Here is a 25,563-nt window from a genome sequence, read left to right on the forward strand (position 1 = left end):
AGAAAATTGGCCAGTTTGGGCTTCGATCAACTTCCTCCCCCACATAACAGAACAGAACAGCTCTAGAAAAATGTTTTCCACTATATCTCTTTTATTTTCTTTAACATAATCCATTATTACATCACCCAGCAATTATCCCAAACAAGATGGCTGCAACATTATCCACAAGGGAAATAATTCTTTATTACAGTATGTACACGACTAAGATGTCAATGATCTTAGACCACCTCATACATACATATATGTATGTATGTGGGTATCACACAACAGAACAGCTCTAGAAAAATATTTTTCCACTATATTTCTTTCTTTTCTTAACACAATCCATTACATTACCCAGCGATTATCCCAAACAAGATGGCTATAACATTATCCACAAGGGAAAAAATTCTTGATTACGGTATGTACATGACTATGATGTCAATGATCTTAGACTATCTCTTTATGGACAAACCTACAACTCTGATAGTCAAGAGTTTTGGTAACTCAAAGTAGTTCATTTCACCCAGCTATAGAGTGCAATTCTCTGGCTAAGAAATGTCCTGCAAAATAGTTTGCTCTCTGTGGCTGTGAACTAATATTTCAACAACCTGAGGGAAGTCACCCAAGTAAATAAAGAGCTGTTTGTCTCTCAGATGTTTAACCCTTTTCACTCCCACAAGTGACCAAGACAGATATTCTCCTTACAATAACAATACAATGTCTAGCAAGTGATGAAAATAGAGAAAAGATATCAATTTGGGGATTATTAGTTGATATGATACCAAATTCTCCAGACTTGCATCATAAGAATCGTAAAGCAGACACTAAAAATTACTAATAACATGTTGAGAGTGAATGGGTTACCGGTAACCCTTGTAAATCTCAACTGAATAATAAACAGCTTTTCACATGTCATGTGTCTAAACAAAGTTATTCATTCATTAATTCATTCAATAAGACATCCCACTAAAAAGAACAGACCTTTTGAGAACAAGGTTCACTCAAAAGGTCTTGCCCTTCTAGAGGTAAATTACATGTTTTACAAAGTAACATACATTACATCCAGATGAAATTTCACACTCACTAAATGACTCATAAAATTCAATGCAAACCTTCACCTGTGCTAGCTAGTCTTTACAGAAGATGCTCGAGCTGTATTACTGGCAGCACGTTGCAGATAAAACTATTTCAATCTCTTTTTCTTCAGTTTTCATTACACAAGACAAAACCTTAATCAATTTGGTAAACCTGAATGAATGCAAAGCCCAGGGCTCAACACTAACGGTAGCCCGCTAGCCTCAGACTAGTAGAAATTCAGTTTTAGCAAGTGGTTTTCGATTTCCACTAGCCAGTTTGGCTAGTAAACAAACTGAAATTGTCATAACATTTAAGATGTCACTTAATTAATTGCCACCTGACTAGTAAGTTGAAAAGTTAGTGTCGAGCCCTGAAAGCCTCTTATCTTAAAATCCTCTTTCTTTTCCAACTTGGTTAGCATATAGTACAACAGTTACAATTATTCTGTAGTAAGAATAACAATGAGCTTTCCTCTCAAAGAAGTGACATTTTACCTTAAAAAAATATTACAATTCCTCCATTTTGTCCGTTATATTTACAACTGTTACAGTAACAATTATTTCTTTGTGAACTGCATGCAGTAACTAGATATATTACACGACTTGGGCAGTCAGAGGGCCAATAACTAAAATCAACCAATCAAAGTGCTCTATTGCCGGTCAATATTCTCTCAGTATTGGACCAGGCACTGTCCCAAATGGTCCCGAATGATGCCGCACTTGTGTCCCTTTGAACTTCAGTCGTATAATAAATCTCTTATTAACCAAGCTTGCTCGGGACCGTACTGGAAGAATATTGGCCCTCGGTCTTTTTTGTACGGACCTCGCTGCGCTCGGTCTGTACTGTCAAGACCTCAGGCCGATATTCTCCCAGTACGGCCCTCGCGCTTGGTTAATAAGATATAACATTTCAAAACAGAAGTAGAGTATACTCTTTACGTCCATAAAACCTTGAAAAACATCAAAATCATACATCAGCAGTGTTTATTGCATACTCTGTTTTTCCCCATGTACCAGGATAGTAATTCGACTGTTACTAGTTGCACCTGGGCTGCACATAGAATGACCAAACAACAATTATCATTGCAAAGGAGGCCAACACCAGTACAACTGGAAGTAAATTAGGCATCATTTAATGTTGTTTATAAATAAATCATCACAACTAGCACATCGACTCTGATTTGTCAGTTTCTTTGTTTTGCTCACAGGAAGTAGAATGAACACAACTAAAGTTCTCCTCACTTAAATGTGATAAAAAAAAAAAACATTTTGAGGCATCAAATTGCCCATTTAGGAAGAAACTTTCAGAGTTGTATTACCTCAGTTACTCTTCTTCCACAACATGTTATGGGTTTATGCACTAAAAACCAGTAATTATTGCAAGAAAAAAACTGCACAATAAAAATAACAAACTGCAAGCCACTGTGTAAGTAACACAAAATACAGCTCCATTTACTGGAAACTTTGTTTAAAATCTGTCCAATACATTGTACTTTGCAATGCAAACAAATGCTAAACAAAAATGAAAACTTCAAATGACTATCTTGCTATTGGAGGAAAATTCTGAAAACTGAAAAGGGAATCTTATTCCTCTGTCATTAACGGATGGAAAAGACTAGCAAGGGATGTACTTTGAAATTTTGCTCAACATTTCCAAGATGTACACATCTCAGAGGGTATCAAAGGGTGGCTTCTGATCCTCTTTCACAGAACATTAAAGGGGAAAACTTCCAAATCTCTCTTCTTGTGTGCTAGGTTTCAGGGAAACTTTGGGTTCACACAAAAAGAGAGAAAAAAAATACAGAGATCACATACATTTCAGGAGGCAAATCACGCTAGTTCATGAATTCTTAAATCACGCTCGTCTTTCTGTAAAACTCATGCCTCGTACATATTTATTTCAGCCTCAATCACATGTCAAGGATACACCCTTTCCCACCTTCATCTACAGGACGTATCTCCTCAGTCCAGAGACTGGCCGCCTGTTGTTGATATACACAGTTTGCACATATGTAGTGCTGTTTATAAAGTCTCATCACCTTCATTTACTTTGGGGACAACCTTAAGGAGACTGTCACAACAATGCAGTTTTTTCTGTAGTGCATTACACTCATCATTCAGACGTTTCCTCTTTAGAAATAGTTGTTCCCTTTCCTCGGTCTTCTTCTTCACATTCTCTTTCATTTCTTCAACTTTCAACAGCATTTTTTCAATTTCCTTGTTGTCCTCTTGTATCTCCTTTTCACTTGTTTCCAGTTTATTGTTTGTTTCTATGGCAAAAGCATATTCCCTCCTTCAGTGATTGATGGTTCTTTTAAATAAAAGAGTTACGTATAGATTGACAAAGCTGCATCATGGCAGCACCATCTCCTCCAAATGGCACAGTGTGGTGAGTGATTATAGTAACAAAGAAATCCATAGGCGGTTTCACAGGTTTATATGACTGTTGTTTACCACATTTGTTCTACTTAATTAAGCCCCACCCAATTTAGACCCACCCATGAAAATGTGCCACTTGGGAAAGAAAAATTATCCCATTTACTAATGTTACAGTTTGGACAGCAGCCTCCATGCAAGGAACACACAAATAGGACCTTTGTCTTAAACAGCCTCAGATACTATTTTATTTTTAGAGGAAATTATTTTTTCCATTTGATATGTCCACAGTCTCCTTCTTTTTCAGGTAACCCTAACTTAGGTGACAAAGGGGGCATCAAATTTTTTGCAACCAGATAGAAAGCCTGTACAAAGGGGGAAAAAAGGCTCACTACAAAAAGGCCAAGACCTAAATTGCTAAAGAAATAAATCAACTTCATTTTACTCAGACAAGTTAATATCCTAATTTCTGTTGCACAAAGACTTTTGCTCCTCCCTTGATATTAGTTGCAGGTTCATTGCTAATTGTCTCACAATTTGCCAGGTTTCCCTAGCTGGCACCCATGTAAACTCCTGGGCAGGCAAGGCTATTGAGGAAGTTAGATAAGGTGTAGGTAAAGTCTGGTTACAAGCCAAGTGGCCCCTCAGGCTGATGCTTAACTCTAGTTTCATTAGCATGAAGTGACTAGGAGTATTTAAGTCTACTCCCCCCTGGATGGGATGCTAGTCCATCACAGGGTTATCCCCCCGCATTAAATTCACTGGTACCCATGTAAACACCTAGGTGAAGAGAGGCACTGCGAGAGTAAAGTGTCTTGCCTAAGAACACAAAACAATGTCCCCAGCCAGGGCTCAAACCTGGAGCCCTTGATCTGGAGTCAAGTGCACTACCATGAAGCCACCGCACCTCTCAACCAGTATCTTTTACAGTCAGCAATCATAAAATAACAATACAGCTGATTTCAAGATATGCAATAATCATGTATTCAGGTAACCACACCTTTAACCATTTCCAGCTTATCTGCTAGCTGATTTTCACCCTGTACCCGTGTCTTCTCAGCTATTTCAGTTATGTTACTCAGGATGCCTGCTCCTCTTAACAAGCTGACCATTGAGGAAGCTAGGTCACTCATTGTTACAGACTTCAACAGTTCTAAAAAAAAAAGAGAGAGAAATGCAGATGAAAAAAGAAAAACAAAACAGTTCAAAAGAGGTTTTTCCCGTTACTTAAAGGTCCTCAACAAACTGTTATTTAACCTTGATCTAACCGGCACAAGGAGCATGATTATCTACCTAAGAACAACAGATTTCAGCTAAGCTGGAAAATGTATCGTATCGAAGTACTGAAAAAGGACAGGAAGGAACATTTGACTCTACCTCAGATGAACATCCTGATCAATGGGGAAAGAAAAACTGTCTGGCAATTGACATTTATCATGCAAATGCAATTACAGTCCCTACAGATAAAAAGCTTTGTTTTTACTCCTCCAACCTCATTTTGGATATGAGGCTGGGCAGTCATGAGCACCACTTTTGTTTTTAAATCTTGGCATACCGGCCAGAAGATAAAATTATATTCCTTCCTCTCCTGTCTTTCCCAATACAGTTTTCCTTGTGTCTCATTTTATTTTGTAGTCACTGGATTCTCATTGCACTTGTTCAATAGTTAAAATCAAGTCATTTTACTTCTAACCAAGTAAATTTAAAGCGCTAAATGAACATTCAAACTAACACAAATCAATGGTTTGAGGATGAGGAAAAAAAAATTTTTTTTCTTAGGTTGTGGGCAAGAAAACTTTTCTTTGGGAGCTTAGTGTCACCTCTATTGTGCCCTCAGATTCTTGCTTCTTCCTTCCAAGTACTCTTAATTGAATACTTTATGATAGAAATTCTAAATAACTGCTGTAAAGGCAGAGCAATTATGATACTTTGTTCCAAACCTCCTGATGAAGAAGCAATTTCATTCGTGGATTCCATTCTACACCTCTCACACTATTGAAAATAAAAAAAAAAAAAAACATAAGAGAACTCCACATGAAGTATAGAGCTAAGAGTATCCTGCCCCTGAAACTCAATGTAGCTAAAATAAAATATCAAAATAACAAAAATAAGGAATAAACTTATTTACTGAAAGAAAATATTTATTTTACCTTTCAACCCCTTAAAGTGACTAGCATCTAATTTCTCCTTACAATATCTCCGCTGAATCAAACATTAAGGTCATGAGAAATGAGAAAATGATCACCCAATAAAGCAGCTGTTGATTGTTGGACAAATTGTCTTTATCTGCACCTTAGGAAATGTTAAGAGAACAGCATGAAGAACATGTTAACTGATGCTGGGGTGTACTTTAGTGTTCAAGGCCCTTGTGATGGTTTTTTTTTTTTTTTTTTGAGGGGGGGGGGAATGAAAGGAGGACACAAATTGCACACTACACTAAAACTTAGGTTTATTGATCTTCACAAGCCTCTTGAGTTCCTCTAGTTTTCAAGGTTCAAAGATCTTTGCAAAATTTGCCCTCTCCTCTTGACCTTCATAATGTTCTGCTTTTTCCTTGCTTGTATGACTTATCATACTTGCTCTGACCAAACTGATTGTAAAATCACAATGAAGCAAACTCCAAAGAAATTATGTCAAGTAACGAGCCACTATTAAGTAGAATCTTAAATCTATTTCCACAAACTGATCAGAAGCTTCACATGCATGAGGCCTGTGCTCGCAATACATCAGGGGTTTATTGCAGATTGATGCACATGGCTGGTTGCGCGAAACGCCAAATCGAAGATGTGATCACCATTCCGACTTAAATCATTTAAGGTCCGCTCTTCCCGCCATGAAACTTAAACTCGACTTAGAAGTTTATATAAGATACACAAACGCATGTTAGTCTATAATCGTGAAGGTGACAGGAGTAAGTTACACGCAACAGCTTACTTTTACGACGAAAGGTCTGCTGCGAATGCAGTTGCTATCGGGGTGCTTCCCGGGATTTGAAGATGCAGCGTTCCTTACGGGTCTGAAAGAAAAACACTGCGGCTTTGAAAAAAGTGCATCGACTGGTAACGGGTAAACAGCCCTATTCAAATGAATCGAATAATCACAAAAGACCACTGATGAATATTCATCGTCGACTTACGATTTGGCCGCCATCTTGAATGAAATCACGTCCAAGGCTGGTAACGGGTTAAAGAGGAGTTTCGCGCGTTTTTCTGACGTCGGGGAAAGGTCCCTGATCCTGTCACGCCCGAAATTTAGAAAAATTCGCGCGTGACATACATTTCAAACAAGGTTACAGGTAAAAATTTTGACGTTTCCACGAAACGGAAGGAAATATTCACGAGTCACGTCTGTAGTGTATTGACTGCACGCTAGAATGTTATTTCACGAAGCGGTTTATTTGTTGAACTCCAAGTTTTTACAACCGTGCCGAGCTCTTCTCTCTCTCCCCCTTACTCCATCGGAAATTTACATGATTGACGGGTAACAAAACGACAACCGGAAGTGGTCACGACATTCCTACCCACTTTGCATTATAACTAAACTATACCGAAACTACAGCAAAATATAAAACCGACTCTGAGCATCTAGTGCAGAGTGAACAAAAAATAACATGAAAACGTTCCTCATTGGGTTTCAAGAGGTCTTAGACAAAGTCCTTGAGGTATGCAGGGGGTCGTCTGTGTCTCTGCGGGTTACGACGAGGTCCACACTCAGCAGGTTTTGACAGCGTAGTCTCCTTAGCATCAATAGGCAGAGCTGGGGGAGCTAGGCTGTCATGCACAGGTCCACCAACTGTGACCTGGACGTCGGGCTCCAGCTTCTTGAAGAACGAAGAGTTTCGGGTGATGTTTTTTCTCCCGCCCTCGGCAGTAATGATCGTACCCTTGCGGTGAGTGATGACGTAGGGTTCAGGATGATAAGGTGTTCTGGAATTAATTCGGAGGGGTCACGCCTGACTAGAACTTTGTCTCCAGTCATGAGGTTGCTTGGCTTCACATATGCTTTCCAGTCAGCATTGTTCTTCATCTTCTCCTTAGCCAGCATGTCTCGGTGTAGTATCGATGCTGGGTCCTCCTCAGAACTGGGTATGTCAGGAATCTTAACGCGCACGGGCCTGTTGAATAAAACCGTGGCTGGTGGCTTGCCTGTTGACGAGTGCGGTGTTGCTCTGTAGTTGCGAAGCATCTCGTGTGAGTCTTCTTTCCAGGGACGTTGCTCCATGTTTGCAGCTTCGATCGTCTTCTTAACCGTGCGCATGAATCGTTCAGCTTATCCGTTGGCACGTGGTCATTTGGGGTTATCTTTCGATGGTCGAATCCCATGTTCTTTGCAAAGGACTGGAACTCTCTTCCGTTGAACGGCGGGCCATTATCAGTGCGCACTTTCGCCGGTACACCAAACTCTGCAAATACTTTGTGGAGACGTGGTATGAAGACTGGTGCAGACACTGACGGTATGACCTCTTCAATGGGGTATCTGGAGAAGTCGTCGTAGAGGACGAGTAAGTATCCTCCACCAGAAAGTTCCTTAAAATCTGCATTAATCTGTTGCCATGGTCCCTCTGGCAGCGGTGACATGTTAAGGGGCTCGCATTTGGTTTCTGGGGTCGTCACTTGGCATGCAAGACAGGACTTCACTTCCTTCTCTACTGCGTCGTTGATACCTGGGAACCACACCTCCCGAAGCAGTAACTTTGTTTTCGTGATGCCCTGATGACCTTCGTGTGCGAAATCAATTACTGTCTGTTGTAAGACTTCAGGGACAATGATCCGTCTTCCTCTCAAGAGTACACTCAAGCAACTGCAGATGGTTAGTTCTTCCTTGACCCGTTCAAGAGCTTTGTACGCGTTTTGGTTAATGTCGAATTGCTTGGACGGCTCAAACCAGTTGCAGGTACGCACAGCATCAATGACAGCTAGAAGGGTTGGATCTTTCATAGTTGCCTGCATGATTGATGTCCTCTAGCTTGAGTGCGTTGGGCTTGGCAGCGTGTGTGATGTAGTTCACGAACTCTTCTGCCACGCGTTGCTGTCGACTGCTGGAGAGCGTTGACTTCTCAGGGTGTCGGGACATATAGTCAGCCGGGTTTCCTTCTCCTTGCTCGTACACAACTCTCACTTGGCATGGCTGTAAGCGCAGTGTCCACCTCTCGATGCGTGGTGGTGGTTTTGACCGAGGATTGTTGTATATCGCAAGTAACGGCTTATGATCTGTGGTGACAGTTACCGGTTTGCCATAGACGTTTAGGTAAAAATATTCACATCCCCATACAACAGCAAGAGCTTCACGCTCAGTCTCACTGTAGCGCTGTTCTACAGGAGTCAAGGGCCTGCTTGCGTACGTAACCACGTGCTTGTCTCCAGTGATGGGGTCAGTTTGAGCCAGGATTGCCCCAAGCCCACCGGCGCGGTCTTGAGCTGCTGGAGGGCGTGGTCTTGCCTTTGGCTCCACTTCCAAGGCATGTTGTTTTGGGTCAGCTCACGGAGAGGCTGTGTTAGCGTTGCGTAAGCAGGAATGAATCTGGAGCAGTAATTAGTCATACCAAGGAGGCTGCGCACTTCTGCGACGTTAATTGGTGGTGGGAGATTGGTTATCGCCTGGACCTTCTTCGGATCAATGAATAAAGGCTGAAAGTTTATAAAGAAACTGTGGCGCTGCGTCGGTGGGGGTAACAAGATAATTGGTTATATCAACTAAGTTGAAATTGTAAATTGGCCATCGTAACGAACAAAAAAGCTGACGTTTCGAGCGTCAGCCCTTCGTCTTTCGCTCTGTCGTGGTGTCGCTCACGCGTGGTCGATTCTGAACTGATTTGAAGTCCTTCTCGTCTAGGATGGTGATACTAGATCCTGAATCGGCCATCAGAGTCAGCAAGGTACCATTGATCTTGACCTTGAACAATGGCTGCTTAATGTTCTTTCCGTTAACACTGTGGATGCTTAGATGGAAGGTGTTTTCGTCGTCGCTGTCACTGGATTCATCCAAGTGCTCGTCGAGTGTGCTGACTGTTTTCCGTGACTCTCGCTTGTGAGATCTTGCCTTTGGTTTGCTGCGACAGACCGATTCTAAATGTCCCACTGGCCGCAACTTCGGCACTCTTTCTGATAGGCCAGACAACATCGCATGCCGCCATCATGTGGATAAGCGCCACCGCAGTTTCGACATGTTGTTGTTCCTGAGTGTGAACGGGAAAATCCGTGTCCCGGGCGTTCCTTCTTGTCGCGTGGGGGTCCATTCCAAGGTTTCCGTCGAGTTACTTCACGGTGTTTATCGAGTTTGTTTACTTCTGCTTTTGAGTTTTCCACTTCTTTGACTTGTGTTTCGGTAAGCTCCAGGGTTTTGCCGTAATCGAGGAGTGCATGTAAGGTAATTTCAGGATCACTGAGAGCCTTTCGGCGCAGCTTGGACGACGAACACAGTTGAATAATCTGATTTTTGATTTCTCGGTCGGCATCAGCGAATTCGCAGGTTTGTGATAGGTGTTTCAGCCTGGTGTAATAGGTCATGAGGTCTTCTCCTGGGTCTTGTTTTGCCTGCCTGAACTTGTATTCGTCATAGGCCACATTAGTCTTCGGCGTGAAGTGGTTTGTGAGAGCCGTGATTGTTTTCTCGAGCGGGTCTTCGTCTGCTCCTGCAACGGCGTCGGGCAGCGTTTCAACAATATCGTTGACCTCTTCGCCTGCATAGTATAACAGAGGAGCCTGCTGTCGCTTCTTGTTGGTCACATTCAACGCCGCAATAAGGTTGCAGAACCGTGCGATGTACTTTTTCCACCGAGTGGCAAGTGTTCCTTGGTTTTGAGAAAGGTCGAATGAGGGAAACGGTGGTAGGGTGCTCATGGCTGCGTAAGCTGTCGCCTTGACTCGGTTTGTTTTGATTCTGTGTTCCTATCGGCTGGAAAGGACTTTCGTTTATTCAGTGATGCTTTTTATCCCTCGTCGCCTGTGTAGTGCATTGACTGCCCGCTAGAATGCTATTTCACTAAGCGGTTTATTATTATTATTATTATTAAATTTAAATTTATACCGCGCAGTTTCTATAAAAATATTCGACTGCGCCTTACAATAAATATTAAATCAAAAATAAAATAGAAGTTCAAAATTACATTTCTAAAATTCCATAAATAAATAAATAAATAAATAAAATAATTCATCAATAATGCAATTTAATCATAACAACTATAGTAACTAATTAAACGCCCTATTAAATAAAAAAGTTTTAAGTCTAATTTTAAAAATATCTAAACTGGAAATAGATCTTATTGTGGTAGGAAGCAGATTCCAAAGTCTAGGGGCGGCACAACTAAACGATCTATCTGCCAGGGTCTTCTTATTCGTTGAACTCCAAGTTTATTACAACCGTGCCGAGCTCTTCTCTCTCTCCCTTATTCACTCGAAAGATTACATGATTGACAGGTAACAAAACGACAACCGGAACGTCCAATTCAGGAGGCACATCACGCTGGTTCATAAATTCACGAATCACGCTCGCCTTTCCGTAATAAAATTCACGCGTCACATATTAGTTTTGGCGTTAATCACGCATCATGAGTCTCCTGATCGAGGCTGTTTATTCTACCAGGGTTGGGGTTAGGATTCATAATTCCGCTTCCTGCACCCACAAGGGTTCGAGAAAAGAACCTGCAATTAACTTACTTTTCATTACTTTTGCTCTTTGGTCCTAGCTCTTTCCGTAACAAAGATTTAATTTTATATGTATAGCTAATCACATGATTTTGTGTGCAATTTGGAACAAATAAGCACAAATCAACTTTTTCAAAGACTAACAAAATTGCACTCGCCCTTCGGGCTCATGCAATTTGGGGTCTTTGAAAAAATTTACAAGTGAACATCTCTGTGAAAATGTTGCTAACCACTTATCTTCTTAAAGCAAGGATGAACTGATATAGCTCCCCGCTTGTAAAAACTGCTACGACATAATAAATGTATTATCTCTTTTACTTTTTAATTTTTGTATTTATTTCATTTGTTTGCCATATTTGATGCTAGTTTAGAACTGGTTTAAATGAGGGCCTGTGTAAACAACAACAAGGGCAGACCTCAACACCGGAAGCTGCATTTCGTCCACTTTGCAAGAAGTGTATGGGTTCTTCAACATCCTCTACCTCCCAGTTAGCTCAATTGGTTAGAGTGCTGAACTGTTGTACGGGGGGTCGAGGGTTTGAGCCCCGGCTGGACCAACACTCTAGGTCTTAAAATAACTGAGGAGAATGTGCTACCTTTCTATAATATCAAGAAATGGATAGACATTCTAGTCTTCTTGGATAAGGATGAATAAACCGTAGGCCTCGTCTCCTGCATCTATTAATTAGTTAATTTGGTTAGGCAGGGGACTATAAAGAACTCACTCACGAGATTACTGTGATGTGGTCTGGCCTGTTTACTGGGAATTGGGGGTGGGAGGGGGCAGGGTTGGGTTGGAGCATATACCTAGTAGGGGACTTATGTCCTACTGTTTCTCCTCCTGGGTCCAGTTGTTCGAAGGCCGATTAGCACTAACCCAGGGTTAAATTTTGATTCAGGTTTCCTTATTTCTCTATTCAAGAACCTTTATGAGATAATTTCCCCTGTTCTTTTTAGAGCATCCGATCATCAAATTGTAGACACAAAATAATTAAACTGAACTTTCTCCTAAAGCTTTCAGATCTGAAATCAAATTTCACGCTAACCCTGGGTTAACTTAACCCAGCTTTGAACAACCCGGCCCAGTACTTTGTACAAATCCTTAAATACAATAGGGTAATTCCACAGTATTTTAGACAGAAAGCTTTAAGAAATAAAATTGACTAAAAGGACAATTAAGCTCTATTTCTGTAATGGTTAAATGCCAAATTTGTATAAAATGATACTTTTGAGATGTCAGCACTATAATTTTGTGTCATAAATTATCATAACTTAACCTTGATATCAAAAAAGCTGTCACGGAGGGGACATACACTAAATAAATATTGTAGATCTGTCTTGAGAACAAATCTAATAATAACTGTCAGGACATTAAGTTGTTTACCCAGACTTCCTATGTTATTAAATGTTTCTTGGCTTTGTGCGGAAGAGATGTAATGCTTTGTCCAACATTGAATTGTCCCCTCCCTGACAAAAATACCCACAAAAATTATGATCTTTCTAAAATAAATGGGGATAACTGCAGAAACTTCTGTTAATTATTGAAGTATGGGCTGACAAACTCAAAAGTGGTAAAGAGTTTCTTCCACTTCTTTTTCCCTTTAATTACTTTAAAAAAAAAAAAATTTCACGGAAGGGAACTTTTGTCACAGAGGGGACTTTTCTGTCACGGAGGGGACTTTTCTGTCACGGAGGGGACTTTTTTTGTCACGGAGGGGACTTTTCTGTCACAGAGGGGACATCACTGTAATGGAGAAAAATTAACTGTCACTGAAGATAAATGTAATGTAACAAACTATACTCTCCTCACTTAAAAGAGAAATTAATGTAACTATTGAGTTTAAAATTCAAATTAATTTACATCAAAAGTGGATGTGAGTAGTACATTTTTACTATCTAAGGAAGAGTTGCACATTTCATGACTAATACATGAAGAAAAAGTAAAGGATTCTGGGATTGTAGGTTCTGAGCATGATCATCACAGCACTGGCAGTTGCTTTAGAGCTGAAATGAGCTCTAAAGAGAGGACAGAGAAATACAGAGAAAGATTGAAAGAAAATGATGAAAGTTATGAGATGGTTAAAAAGAAAGATAGAGACTGAAAGAAAAAGGATTACTTGAAGAAAAAAGCAACTCAACCTGAAGTTCTTAGAGCCAAAGAAAGAGAAAAGAAAAGAAAGCAGAGAAAAAAAATGGCAGAGTTAGTCAAGAAAACAACCAAAGATTCTAATAGGATCAGCCCCCAGATGCTTGGAAAGGCACTTAGCAGAGCAAAGAAGCACCTGCCAAAATGCCCTCAAAAAAAAAGTACAAGTTTTAGCAAAATATGGTTCAAGATCTCTCCCTCCGAAAACGAAAGGCAGTGGTAGATTTATGTGACAGCAACTCCAAGAGAAGAAAAGAACACAAGAAAGACAGAGAGAAAAGATGTGATGCTCAGACTAGTGATGAAATACCAGAGGTAGAAGACTTCTACATAAGAGATGACATCAGTAGGATGCTTTCAGGGAAGAAGGATTCTGTGTCTGTCAAACTACCTGATGGTAAAAGGGAACACAGGCGAAAAAGATTGCTTTTGTTCAAAATTGGAGAAGCCCACAAGCTGTTCAAGGAGAAAGCAACATTCAGATTGCCAAATCCAAGTTTGCAGAACTTCGACCTCCCCAAGTCATTTCATCATCTGCATTTGGCCAAGAAGTTTGCAATTGTAAGTATTACGAGAATATAGACCTTCTCCTCCTGGGATTGTCAAAACTTGGAACATCTGACTGTCTATCAAGTGAAGAAGCTGTTGCACAGACAGTATGCAGTCTTGACTCTTGCAAGTGTGTTGACAGAGTGTGCAATAGCTGTGGCATCACTGAGCCAACATATCATCTTTTTGAAGATCTAGATGAGGATGGTTTAGTATCGTATTATCAGTGGCAAACAGTGGAAGGGGTTGTGAAGAAAAATCTTGTTGAGTGTACAATTGGTGAAGCCAAGGAAGATCTGCAAGCCCAGCTGAGGTCATTTAGTCCCCTTGTCTACAATATCAGGCCTCAGTTTCAAGAGGTAAGGCACCTCAAGGAGGAACTTAAACAAGATGAAATCATTATTCATGAGGATTTTTCAGAAAATTTTCAGCTACGTCACCAACGTGCAATCATGGCATCCCGCTGGTCCAATGAGGCAGTCACAGTATTCACTGCAATGGTATACTACAAAGATGACCAGAAGCAACTGAAGCATCTTTCATATGCTCTTATTTCAGATGAGCTCTCATGATAAAGCAAGCGTTTATGTGTTCAACAAAGCAATTTTGAATGCTGTTAGTGAGAAAGTTGCTTTCAAACAGGTGCATTATTGGAGTGATGGAGCTGCCTCTCAGTTCAAGAACAGATTTAACTTGGCCAATGTATTGTACCATCCTCTTGATTTTGGCATTCAGGCAACTTGGAGCTTCTTTGAGACAGCACATGGTAAAGGGGCTGTTGATGGAGTAGGAGGAGCTGTTAAGTGTGCCATTTGGAGAACAATTCTGCAAGGCCGTGAAGTTGTAAACAGTGCTGAAGAGTTTGCAAAGATTGCCAACAAAGAATGCCAGAAAATAAAGTTGTTATACATCCCTAGGGAAGAGATCACTCAGGCAAAAGAGAAGCTCCTCCAAAGATGGAATGCTTGTTTAGCTATTCCAGAAACTCACTCTATTCATTATGTTGCCAAGGTTTCTGACACAACTGTGTCTGTTAACTCTCGGTTCTTAAAGCATGACACCTGTATGCAGCCTGTTCGTGTTCCAAGCTGTGCAAAGAGTCAGACACCAGCCAGTGACAGAAGTGAGAAATCAAGCAGCACAAAGAGTCAGACACCAGCCAGTGATGGGAGTGAGAAATCAAGCAGTGCACAGAGTCAGACACTAGCCAGTGATGGGAGTGAGAAATCAAGCAGTGCAAAGAGTCAGACACCAGCCAGTGATGGGAGTGAGAAATCAAGCAGTGCAAAGAGTCAGACACCAGCCAGTGATGGGAGTGAGAAATCAAGCAGTGCAAAGAGTCAGACACCAGCCAGTGATGGGAGTGAGAAATCAAGCAGTGCACAGAGTCAGACACCAGCCAGTGATGGGAGTGAGAAATCAAGCAGTGCAAAGAGTCAGACACCAGCCAGTGATGGGAGTGAGAAATCAAGCAGTGCAAAGAGTCAGACACCAGCCAGTGATGGGAGTGAGAAATCAAGCAGTGCACAGAGTCAGACACCAGCCAGTGATGAGAGTGAGAAATCAAGCAGTGCACAGAGTCAGACACCAGCCAGTGATGGGAGTGAGAAATCAAGCAGTGCACAGAGTCAGACACCAGCCAGTGATGAGAGTGAGAAATCAAGCAGTGCAAAGAGTCAGACACCAGCCAGTGATGGGAGTGAGAAATCAAGCAGTGCACAGAGTCAGACACCAGCCAGTGATGAGAGTGAGAAATCAAGCAGTGCAAAGAGTCAGACACCAGCCAGTGATGGGAGTGAGAAATCAAGCAGCACAAAGAGTCAGACACCAGCCAGTGATGGGAGTGAGAAATCAAGCAGTGCAAAGAGTCAGACACCAGCCAGTGATGGGAGTGAGAAATCAAGCAGTGCAAAGAGTCAGACACCAGCCAGTGATGGGAGTGAGAAATCAAGCAGTGCAAAGAGTCAGACACCAGCCAGTGATGGGAGTGAGAAATCAAGCAGTGCACAGAGTCAGACACCAGCCAGTGATGGGAGTGAGAAATCAAGCAGTGCAAAGAGTCAGACACCAGCCAGTGATGGGAGTGAGAAATCAAGCAGTGCAAAGAGTCAGACACCAGCCAGTGATGGGAGTGAGAAATCAAGCAGTGCAAAGAGTCAGACACCAGCCAGTGATGGGAGTGAGAAATCAAGCAGTGCAAAGAGTCAGACACCAGCCAGTGACTGGAGTGAGAAATCAAGCAGTGCAAAGAGTCAGACACCAGCCAGTGATGGGAGTGAGAAATCAAGCAGTGCAAAGAGTCAGACACCAGCCAGTGATGGGAGTGAGAAATCAAGCAGTGCAAAGAGTCAGACACCAGCCAGTGATGGGAGTGAGAAATCAAGCAGTGCAAAGAGTCAGACACCAGCCAGTGACTGGAGTGAGAAATCAAGCAGTGCAAAGAGTCAGACACCAGCCAGTGATGGGAGTGAGAAATCAAGCAGTGCAAAGAGTCAGACACCAGCCAGTGATGATAGTGAGAAATCAAGCAGCACAAAGAGTCAGACACCAGCCAGTGATGGGAGTGAGAAATCAAGCAGTGCAAAGAGTCAGACACCAGCCAGTGATGGGAGTGAGAAATCAAGCAGTGCAAAGAGTCAGACACCAGCCAGTGATGGGAGTGAGAAATCAAGCAGTGCAAAGAGTCAGACACCAGCCAGTGACTGGAGTGAGAAATCAAGCAGCACAAAGAGTCAGACACCAGCCAGTGATGGGAGTGAGAAATCAAGCAGTGCAAAGAGTCAGACACCAGCCAGTGACTGGAGTGAGAAATCAAGCAGCACAAAGAGTCAGACACCAGCCAGTGATGGGAGTGAGAAATCAAGCAGCACAAAGAGTCAGACACCAGCCAGTGATGGGAGTGAGAAATCAAGCAGTGCAAAGAGTCAGACACCAGCCAGTGATGGGAGTGAGAAATCAAGCAGTGCAAAGAGTCAGACACCAGCCAGTGATGGGAGTGAGAAATCAAGCAGTGCAAAGAGTCAGACACCAGCCAGTGATGGGAGTGAGAAATCAAGCAGTGCAAAGAGTCAGACACCAGCCAGTGATGGGAGTGAGAAATCAAGCAGTGCAAAGAGTCAGACACCAGCCAGTGATGGGAGTGAGAAATCAAGCAGTGCAAAGAGTCAGACACCAGCCAGTGATGGGAGTGAGAAATCAAGCAGTGCAAAGAGTCAGACACCAGCCAGTGATGGGAGTGAGAAATCAAGCAGTGCAAAGAGTCAGACACCAGCCAGTGATGGGAGTGAGAAATCAAGCAGCACAAAGAGTCAGACACCAGCCAGTGATGGGAGTGAGAAATCAAGCAGTGCAAAGAGTCAGACACCAGCCAGTGATGGGAGTGAGAAATCAAGCAGTGCAAAGAGTCAGACACCAGCCAGTGATGGGAGTGAGAAATCAAGCAGTGCAAAGAGTCAGACACCAGCCAGTGATGGGAGTGAGAAATCAAGCAGTGCAAAGAGTCAGACACCAGCCAGTGATGGGAGTGAGAAATCAAGCAGTGCAAAGAGTCAGACACCAGCCAGTGATGGGAGTGAGAAATCAAGCAGTGCAAAGAGTCAGACACCAGCCAGTGATGGGAGTGAGAAATCAAGCAGTGCAAAGAGTCAGACACCAGCCAGTGATGGGAGTGAGAAATCAAGCAGTGCAAAGAGTCAGACACCAGCCAGTGATGGGAGTGAGAAATCAAGCAGTGCAAAGAGTCAGACACCAGCCAGTGATGGGAGTGAGAAATCAAGCAGTGCAAAGAGTCAGACACCAGCCAGTGATGGGAGTGAGAAATCAAGCAGTGCAAAGAGTCAGACACCAGCCAGTGATGGGAGTGAGAAATCAAGCAGTGCAAAGAGTCAGACACCAGCCAGTGATGGGAGTGAGAAATCAAGCAGCACAAAGAGTCAGACACCAGCCAGTGATGGGAGTGAGAAATCAAGCAGTGCAAAGAGTCAGACACCAGCCAGTGACAAGAGTAAGAAACCAGAAAGTGATTATGAAGTTGAGGTAGTGGCACATATTTTTCCATCAAATTCACAACAGATAGTTGCAAGTAATTCAAGGGTTACCCTGAACATTAAGCACTGATTGCCCTCAGCAATAAGAAGAAAGCTAACATCTACTACTTCATTCAACCTTCCCTTTTACCATGAGCCAATTGTAGCAGCCTTATTGGCTGTAGCTGTTTCTTTTAGGGGAGATCATTTAATATCCATTCAAGACCTTAAAGCACTGTCAGGTGATGAAGCATTGCATTCAGAGGACAAGTGGCTACCAAATTTTGTGATCAATGCATACCTAAAGTTGCTCTCAGCCATGTCTGTTAACTGTACAGTAACTGCTATCAACTGGGAGAGTTTTGAGAAACTCAGTTATAAGAAACTTGCTAATGACTTCCTTGAGAAAGGCAAGGTCTTGGAGGAAGATTTTACTTTTGTCCCCAGCAATCAGGTTTGGGAACCACCACTGGTTTCTTCTTTGTGTTCTGCCTAAGATAAACCATATTATTGTGCTTGATAGTGCAGCTGGCAGTTTTGTCAAGCCCACCCACCAAAGAGCTGTCTGTAAGATGTGGAGTGCATTGCTTGTGGCAGATAATCAGCTTAGTCCAGGGGACTGGTCCTTTCATGTACACAGTTCTAATGATATACAACAACAAGAAACAGATTATGATTGTGGTGTGTTTGTTTGCATGTTTGCAAGAGCCCTTGCTCTTTCCTGTCCTCTTGTCCTTAACAAGGACATGGTGGATGTGAGGAAATCCATTATTCATGATCTCCATGTTCAACATCTCAGCCCAGTACCATCTAAGGGGGTGGAGGTTGGGATGTACTTTGCTGTAGACTATGTCACAACTTTTTATTTTGGCCGGGTGATTTCTGTTGAAGACGGCTTTGTAGAACTCAAGTTTTTACACAGCATAAGCTCTGCCACCTATGACTGGCCAAGATGAGATGACATGGACAGGGTACATTGCAGTTGTATTTTTTATGGTCCTGTAATGCTGGAAGGCAATCGCCCATTTACATTTTCAGTGCAAGATGAAGTTGAGAATGTGCACCTGTTTTTCAAAAAGCAGCACTAATTCTGAGCACAAGAAAGCCTATGATAACTGTCTGTCGTTCACAGCATTTATGAAAATGAGATTTGAGCTTTTTAGAGGTTTATTCACTTAGAGTGTACTGGATTTTAGACTACTTTAGTATTAACTGGATATTGTCAACAGTTAGCTGTACAACAGTACATATACAAGTATTAAAACTTGTAAGTCATTATCACCTCTGAATCTGTTGCACTTTTGTTCAATATTCAGCTTATATAATTATTATATTTACATCTTGCACATCATGCGTGCATGCATACTTGCAGTCTAAAATGCAGTTTTAAGCCTTTTTATTAAGAGAAAGAGACTGAGACACAAAACCTTGAAATATCTGAGTTGCTTACATTTTTAGTTATACATGTAAGTTTTAAAAATGTTGTATATGTTTTTGTATGCACCAGGTCTTATAGAACCATTGATGCTATCTTGAGTACTTTACATGAACCTAAAGTTTCCAAATAAAAACTAAAAAAAAAAACATGAAGGTTTTTTTTAAGAAATGTGTTGTATCATATGAACAAACAGCATGACACAACTTTCCAGAATACTTTCCAGCCATAAATTAAATGTCTTGACAACACATACGACAGCCAACCTTTTTGATGTGGTCGAGCTCTAAAGAATATCTTGAAAAGAAATGAATTAAACTGGGGCTGTAAACTCATATAAGGCTGGAAAATTGGTTCAAATTGGTTCAAATTGATCACTGCTGCCTATTGGACAAACGGTCCCCTCCATGACAACAACCACGAGCACTTACTGTTCCTGTGCAATGTAAGAGAGGAAGAAGGCCTTTTCCATTTAAGGCAGTTTTATTGTTCATTAACATCTAAATAAACTATGTACTAAATTATTGTTGCTGCCGTTATACACTCACAGAAATCTGAGATTAAATTTTAACTTTCAGTTTTCATAGTTTCTCTGGTCCCCTCCGTGACAGTCTAAATGAATGACTAATTCCCTCCACATGTGGAAGAAGTCGTTTGGAAATAGTTTGATTTAAAACAATTATTAGCTGTTCTATCCATTAGAAGTCCTCAGTGAACTGAATTATATTAAGCTGGGGAGCTATCCATGATATTCTCTTCCGAATTGTCCCCTCCGTGACATACAAAATACCCAATAAAATAAAATACAATATATAACCAGTAAAGAGAAGACGGTTTGCTGTAGTTATTTGAGAAGCCTACAATGTCTAACCATTTGTGAATGTCATAGCAAATGCAGTGTCGGTCTGGTTCAACCAGTACCTGTTTATCAGCAAGCCTTCATCATGCTTGTTACTACAATTAACTATATTCAACACATTTAACACTTCAAAACAATGCCACTTACTGGTTGCATCTCTTCTTTAACACTTGCTATGCAAGGGTATGGATCCACAGTTGGCATCTGAACACCTTCACAGGTACTTCTACATTCACGTGGTGGACTATGAGGGGACTGACTTCCAACATCCAATGAGTGGTCCACTCCAACGCTAGGTGGGGTGATGATTCCAACAGAGGAAACATTTGGTGTTGAGGTGGATATGAAATCAGATGGTGCAGAACTTTTAACACCAGGAGGAGCATTGGGCAAAGGAAGTTCATCCGTGAGAGTAAGTGGAACATCATTAGTTTCATTAGAGCCAGTAGCATTTACGTCTTCAGAAATGTCCTCATCAGACCATTCAGCATTACTTGTGCCTTCATGGAAATCTTCATCATTAACCAGAAAAGAGTCAACTTGGGAGGCATCATTGTTAGAGTAATTTTCTGGGGTTTCATTTTCATTTCCATGTGTCAAATCGTGGGAAGTCTGAGGGCCTGCAAAGACATCAGAAAGATGACAAAGACCAAATGGCTGGTTGGAAGGTTCCTCATCTGTTTGGTCAGTGTTCCCAGCATCTTCAGGAGTATTCCTTTCCAGTGAAGGCTCATCTTGGGTGGTCTCTACATGTGTCACATTTTCTTCACATTCCTCTGGATCTTCATGATCTGTTGTGACATCATTTGAGCTTATCCTATCTTTGCCAAGAGAAAGAGTATCACTAGATGGCTCTCCATCCACAAGACTGGTGCTCCTCTCGACGTTTGAGAAATCATCTTCATTGGAGGGCTCATCTTCTCCACATTCCCTTTCAGCTTCATCATTCAAGGGTGACTCAGGAGGACTTTCAGTGGTGTAAATGCTGTCATCATAGCGATTGGAAAGTCGTGAACTATTGCCAACAGTTGATAGAAACTTTATGATACGTGTGCAGCCACTGTTCATGGCAATGTCCCTAGCAGTAAGTTTTTTGTTGTTCTTGATTGTCATGTCTCCTCCAGCATTAACAATTGCACGAAAGGCAATCAAGCCGATATCTTTTTGGGCCAGATAATGCAATGCTGTGTTGCCATGTTGGTCCCTTGCATTCATTATTTGGGCTGTTTTCCCTGACAGTTCCTTAGCCTTCGCTACCATTCCCTCAAGGCATTCCTCATAGAAGTCGACCTTGTTACCACTTAAAAGTTTTATTGCAGCAGCATGGAGTGGTGTTTGCAAGGCTTTATCCTGTAGATGAAGACAATCTTTTAGCAGATGTATCATAATCTTGGTCTTGTCAACTAGGCGTCTGATATTGCTGTAGTGTAAACAGAGAATACATCTATGCAGGGCAGTTTCTTGAGTGTCTGATGAACGCACAGTGGGGTCAAAACCTAAGAGAACACATGAAAAAAATTATGTAAATCATACACAGGGTTGTAGCTGGTTGTAGCCAGTCCCCGGCTGGACCAACACTCAAGGTCTTAAAACAAGTGAGGAGAATATGCTACCTTTCTATATCAAGAAATGGTTAGATACTCTAGTCTTCTCGGATAAGGACGAATAAATGGAGGTCCCATCTCCTGCAGGGTTAGGGGTAGGAGACGTTAATTTCCCATGCATGAGATCACTGTGTGATGCATGTCCTCCCCTGGGGTGGTTGCTAGGTGGGAATTGGCCCTGAAAAGCCCCCATGGGGAGTGGTCAATTAACATATGTATGTATGTAGCCAGGAAATTACACTGCCAACTAAAATTTCAAGTGAGGTGGCTCAAAGGTGGTGAATGATTCTAAGTGTGTAACCTCATAAGTACCTCTTGTGTTTTTTTTTTCAATATACTTAATACAAAACGATTGTAAGTGTGTAACCTTATAAGTACCTCTTGTGTTTTTTTTTAATATACTTCATACAAAACAATTGTAAGTGTGTAACCTTACAAGTGCCTCTTGTGCTTTACTATGTGATCGCCAGTCAAAAACCCAGCCGGCAATCACTGCTGCATATGATAAGCTGAATCATGCACCCATTTCAATTGGATATATAGACTGATAGATAGACTGGTTTATTAAAATCCCATCGCAGTAAAAATACTAAATTGCACAATTTTTTTTACAAACTACTAAAACAATTGTGCAATTCAGTATTTTTACTGCGATGTAATTTTAATAAACCAGTCTACCTATCCAATTGAAATGGGTGCATTTCAATTGGATACAAATGCAATTTCCATCCAATTGAAATTTATCCAATTGGTTCTTCCTTTTAATCTATTAGAAGACAGATGCTGAGATTACATCACCATTTAACAACCTCTTGATTTTTTAACACATAAAACAAATAGATTCCATGTTGCCGTGGGTCTGTACAGCAACAGAAAATGTCAAAATTTTATTAAAACATCGGTGATATACTCGGCTATGCCTTGTGTGCCATTTTTTTGTTTTTACCACATTTTGACATCTGTGATCTATTACTAAAGAAACACACAACAACATGAAATCTATTTGTTTTATGTGATAAAAAGCAAAATGTTATTTAATAATGATGTCATCTATGCATCTCCTCTCATAGATAAGAATCTATTTGTAAATATTATTTCAAATCTCCAAATGAAAATTCTGAGTCATTTCTACACTTTACATCAGAATCAAAATTATTAGTAGATTCAGATTCAGCAGGTGCAGATCCATCCTCTATCATTCTCACTCAAATTTCATGCATTTGATCCTTTCTGAAATTTCACTGAGGAGCTCTTACAGAAACACCCTTTCCACAAAAAAAGTATCAATTAACCCACACTCTGCCCACTTGCAAAAGAAGAAAATACCTGTTAACTCATGGGACTTAACCCACCCTCAAGACAAGTGCTCAACAACTTTCTCCATTTGAAGTTTAACCTTTAGAAAGTAAAAGCTAAGACAAAACTAAGTAGAATAATATGGAGGGAGATTTTGCAAGCTAAGCCTCATTTTTTTCAGTGACAATTTGTGCTTAGAGTTTTGTTTGTAAGACATGATTATCGAATTGCACTACATAAGGTAATGTCACGCCATGCAGCCATGTGCTGACATTGGACACCGTTAAGGTATATGAACTTTGTACGTACGAGACATCAGGTCTTTTGTCTTCTAAGCTTGTGCTGCTAGCTGTAGTTTTGATTGCCGTAGTTTTGAATGCCGACTAAAAGCTGTTACAAAGCCTCAACCTCTGCGTCTTACATTTTCTTTGCTCAGTTTTGTGCCACTCAACCAGTAATATCACATTTCTGTCTTCTTTGAGGATGCCTGGAACTAATCTTTTATCAGAAATGGTTCTTTAAAGCCATAACATCTACAGCTCAGCCATCTCCACGTGAAAATATAACTCATAGTTTACATTATGGTCAGAATGCGGGCAAGTTTCTCAATAAACAGTGGTGCTGCATTGGTGGGGTATTACAAGATAATTTGGTTATTTCAACTAAGTTGAAATTGTAAATTGGCCACCGTAAAGAGTTAAAAAGCTGATGTTTCAAACGTTAGCACTTTGTCATTTGCTCTGACAAAGGGCTGATGCTCTAAACATCAGCTTTTTAGCTCTTCACGGTGACCAATTTACAATTTCAACTTAGCTGATATAACCAATTGAAATTACCTTGTTACCCCCACCAATGTATCACCACAGTTTCTTAAGAAACTTACCCCCTTCATTACAAGATATGTTGTTTTTATCAACTGAGTTAATAAAAATAAATTGGCCACTATGGAGAGTTTTTAAAGCTGATGTTTCAAGCATTTACCCTTTGTCATCCTTTTGGCTTTGACGACAGGCTAATGCTTAAAATGTTAGCCTTAAAACCTCCTTACATGTGGCTAATTTACATTATCAACTCCGCTGATGAGACCAAATTATCTTATAATGAGAGTGACGCTTGACCTTTGTTAGGCAAGGCTGTCAGAAAGTTTGAGAGTAGAAAGCAGACAAGAAAAAAGTGAGTAGCCAGGTTATTATGGAGGCCATGTTGTTACATCAGATCACATGCACAACTGGGAAAAATTCAGTTAAAATCCCTAACAAGTTTCAACAAGTTTGCATGAAACTTTCAGAAAATTCTGAACATGAAAAATTATACAATGTCATTCATTTCCACTTAAACTGGTAATAAAAACATCTTTGATAGTAATTCAATAATTATAAATTTCGCATGGGCACCTATGGTAAGCAAATGTGAAGGGAGCAAGCAGCTTTGGCAGCAGACCAGCTCTGGTAAGATGGCTAGCTTTTATGGGCACCTGTTTCAAACTTGGCCCAACAAACCAGGCAATAAATTGCTACCTTACATTCATTGACAGACGGCCTTTTTTTCTGTCACCTTAGATTAACCAACTCCTCCCCCCTCCCATGCCGAGAACCCATGGACACTTAATCAAGATGGCACCAGTTTCCTTTCTGTCCAGCCACAACAACCAGTCAGAAGGTTTTCTTCAAAGCTGATTACTGCTTCCTTTTTGAAGATTTTCAGAGTGATCTGAATGAGTTTAGCTATAGTTTGTAGAGTTATGCAGAGTTTAGCAGGGTGAGTTCACCCACAAATAAAGGCTAGACCCTGATCAAACACCACGCCTAACTCAAGCACCCTGGGGTTTAGTTGATCTCTTGTCTTGGCGTTGAATCGGTACCGGGGGTTTGATCGAGAGAAGCATACGTCATAAACTAATTACCCTATGATCAATGTGACTAGTATGTATTGGCCACAGTAAGTTATCTGATGCACAAACCCCAAAGATACTTAGTTGATTTTGAGTCAATCCCAGAAATGTTAGCATCGTTTAGCAATGCGAGTTTTAATTTTACGATCAACACAGACCAACACGGAGTACCTACCATTCTTAATAAGCCATTCCATTGCTCTGCACTTGCCAAGAACACCTGCCCAGTGCAGAAGAGGAAAGCGATAGTTCTTGACGGGATCGGGGATTTCTTCATCTCTCTTCCAGCCTTTCTTAAGAAAAGATTTCACGGTTTCTTCAAACTCATCCATTTTTCCGCGTTTATCTCGCATATCTGAGCACTCTAAAATCGCAACAAGGAGATCGTGGTGTTTTGGGCACGGCTTTCTTTTATCGCAGAACGGTGTGCATGTGTTCCGAGCCATCTTGTACAGCAAAATGAAATTTTGGACAACACTTTCTCCACCTTCGTCACATGCAATAGCGTTTAAAGGTTGAAAAGAGTTCCCTTCTTCCAAACAATAAACGGTTCGTGCTTGGCAACCAAGCCTGGACGCTCTCCAAAGTTGTTAAGAATTTGGGCTGTCTCTGGTGTACCGGGTTCTGAAATGACCAATAATTAACAGATGATGTACCAGAAGGGTAAAGTGAATGTGTGGG

The 25,563-nt window shown here is 41.2% G+C and overlaps 1 protein-coding gene across 2 annotated transcripts; it reads right to left on the bottom strand.

The window, feature by feature from the left end:
• Positions 1 to 73: 73 nt before the first annotated feature.
• Positions 74 to 25,468, bottom strand: LOC111321069 (uncharacterized). 2 transcript variants are annotated; one of them, XM_022923852.2, is made up of 5 exons: positions 25,058 to 25,468; positions 20,239 to 21,587; positions 5,375 to 5,426; positions 4,435 to 4,587; positions 74 to 3,328 (listed from the first exon to the last, which is right to left on the bottom strand). In XM_022923852.2, exons 1-5 carry the CDS (start codon positions 25,326 to 25,328, stop codon positions 3,081 to 3,083), a joined length of 2,073 nt encoding a protein of 690 aa, XP_022779587.2. In that variant the 5' UTR covers positions 25,329 to 25,468; the 3' UTR covers positions 74 to 3,080. The 2 variants fall into 2 exon arrangements, with proteins under 2 accessions (XP_022779587.2, XP_022779586.2); XM_022923851.2 differs by having other exon boundaries at positions 5,363 to 5,426.
• Between the last annotated feature and the right edge of the window lie 95 nt (positions 25,469 to 25,563).

Source organism: Stylophora pistillata, chromosome 3 (genome assembly GCF_964205215.1).
Source record: "Stylophora pistillata chromosome 3, jaStyPist1.2, whole genome shotgun sequence".
Lineage (NCBI taxonomy): Eukaryota > Metazoa > Cnidaria > Anthozoa > Scleractinia > Pocilloporidae > Stylophora > Stylophora pistillata.

Bases quoted from the DNA above. Each gene is read 5' to 3' on its own strand.
- LOC111321069 (XM_022923851.2), bottom strand. From the start codon at position 25,328: ATGGCTCGGAACACATGCACACCGTTCTGCGATAAAAGAAAGCCGTGC. The intron at 5,427-20,238 runs GTAAGTGGCATT...TATTTTCAATAG, and splicing joins TTAAAGAAGAGATGCAACCA to TGTGAGAGGTGTAGAATGGA. The intron at 3,329-4,434 runs GTGTGGTTACCT...CTTTTGCCATAG, and splicing joins TAAGCTGGAAATGGTTAAAG to AAACAAACAATAAACTGGAA.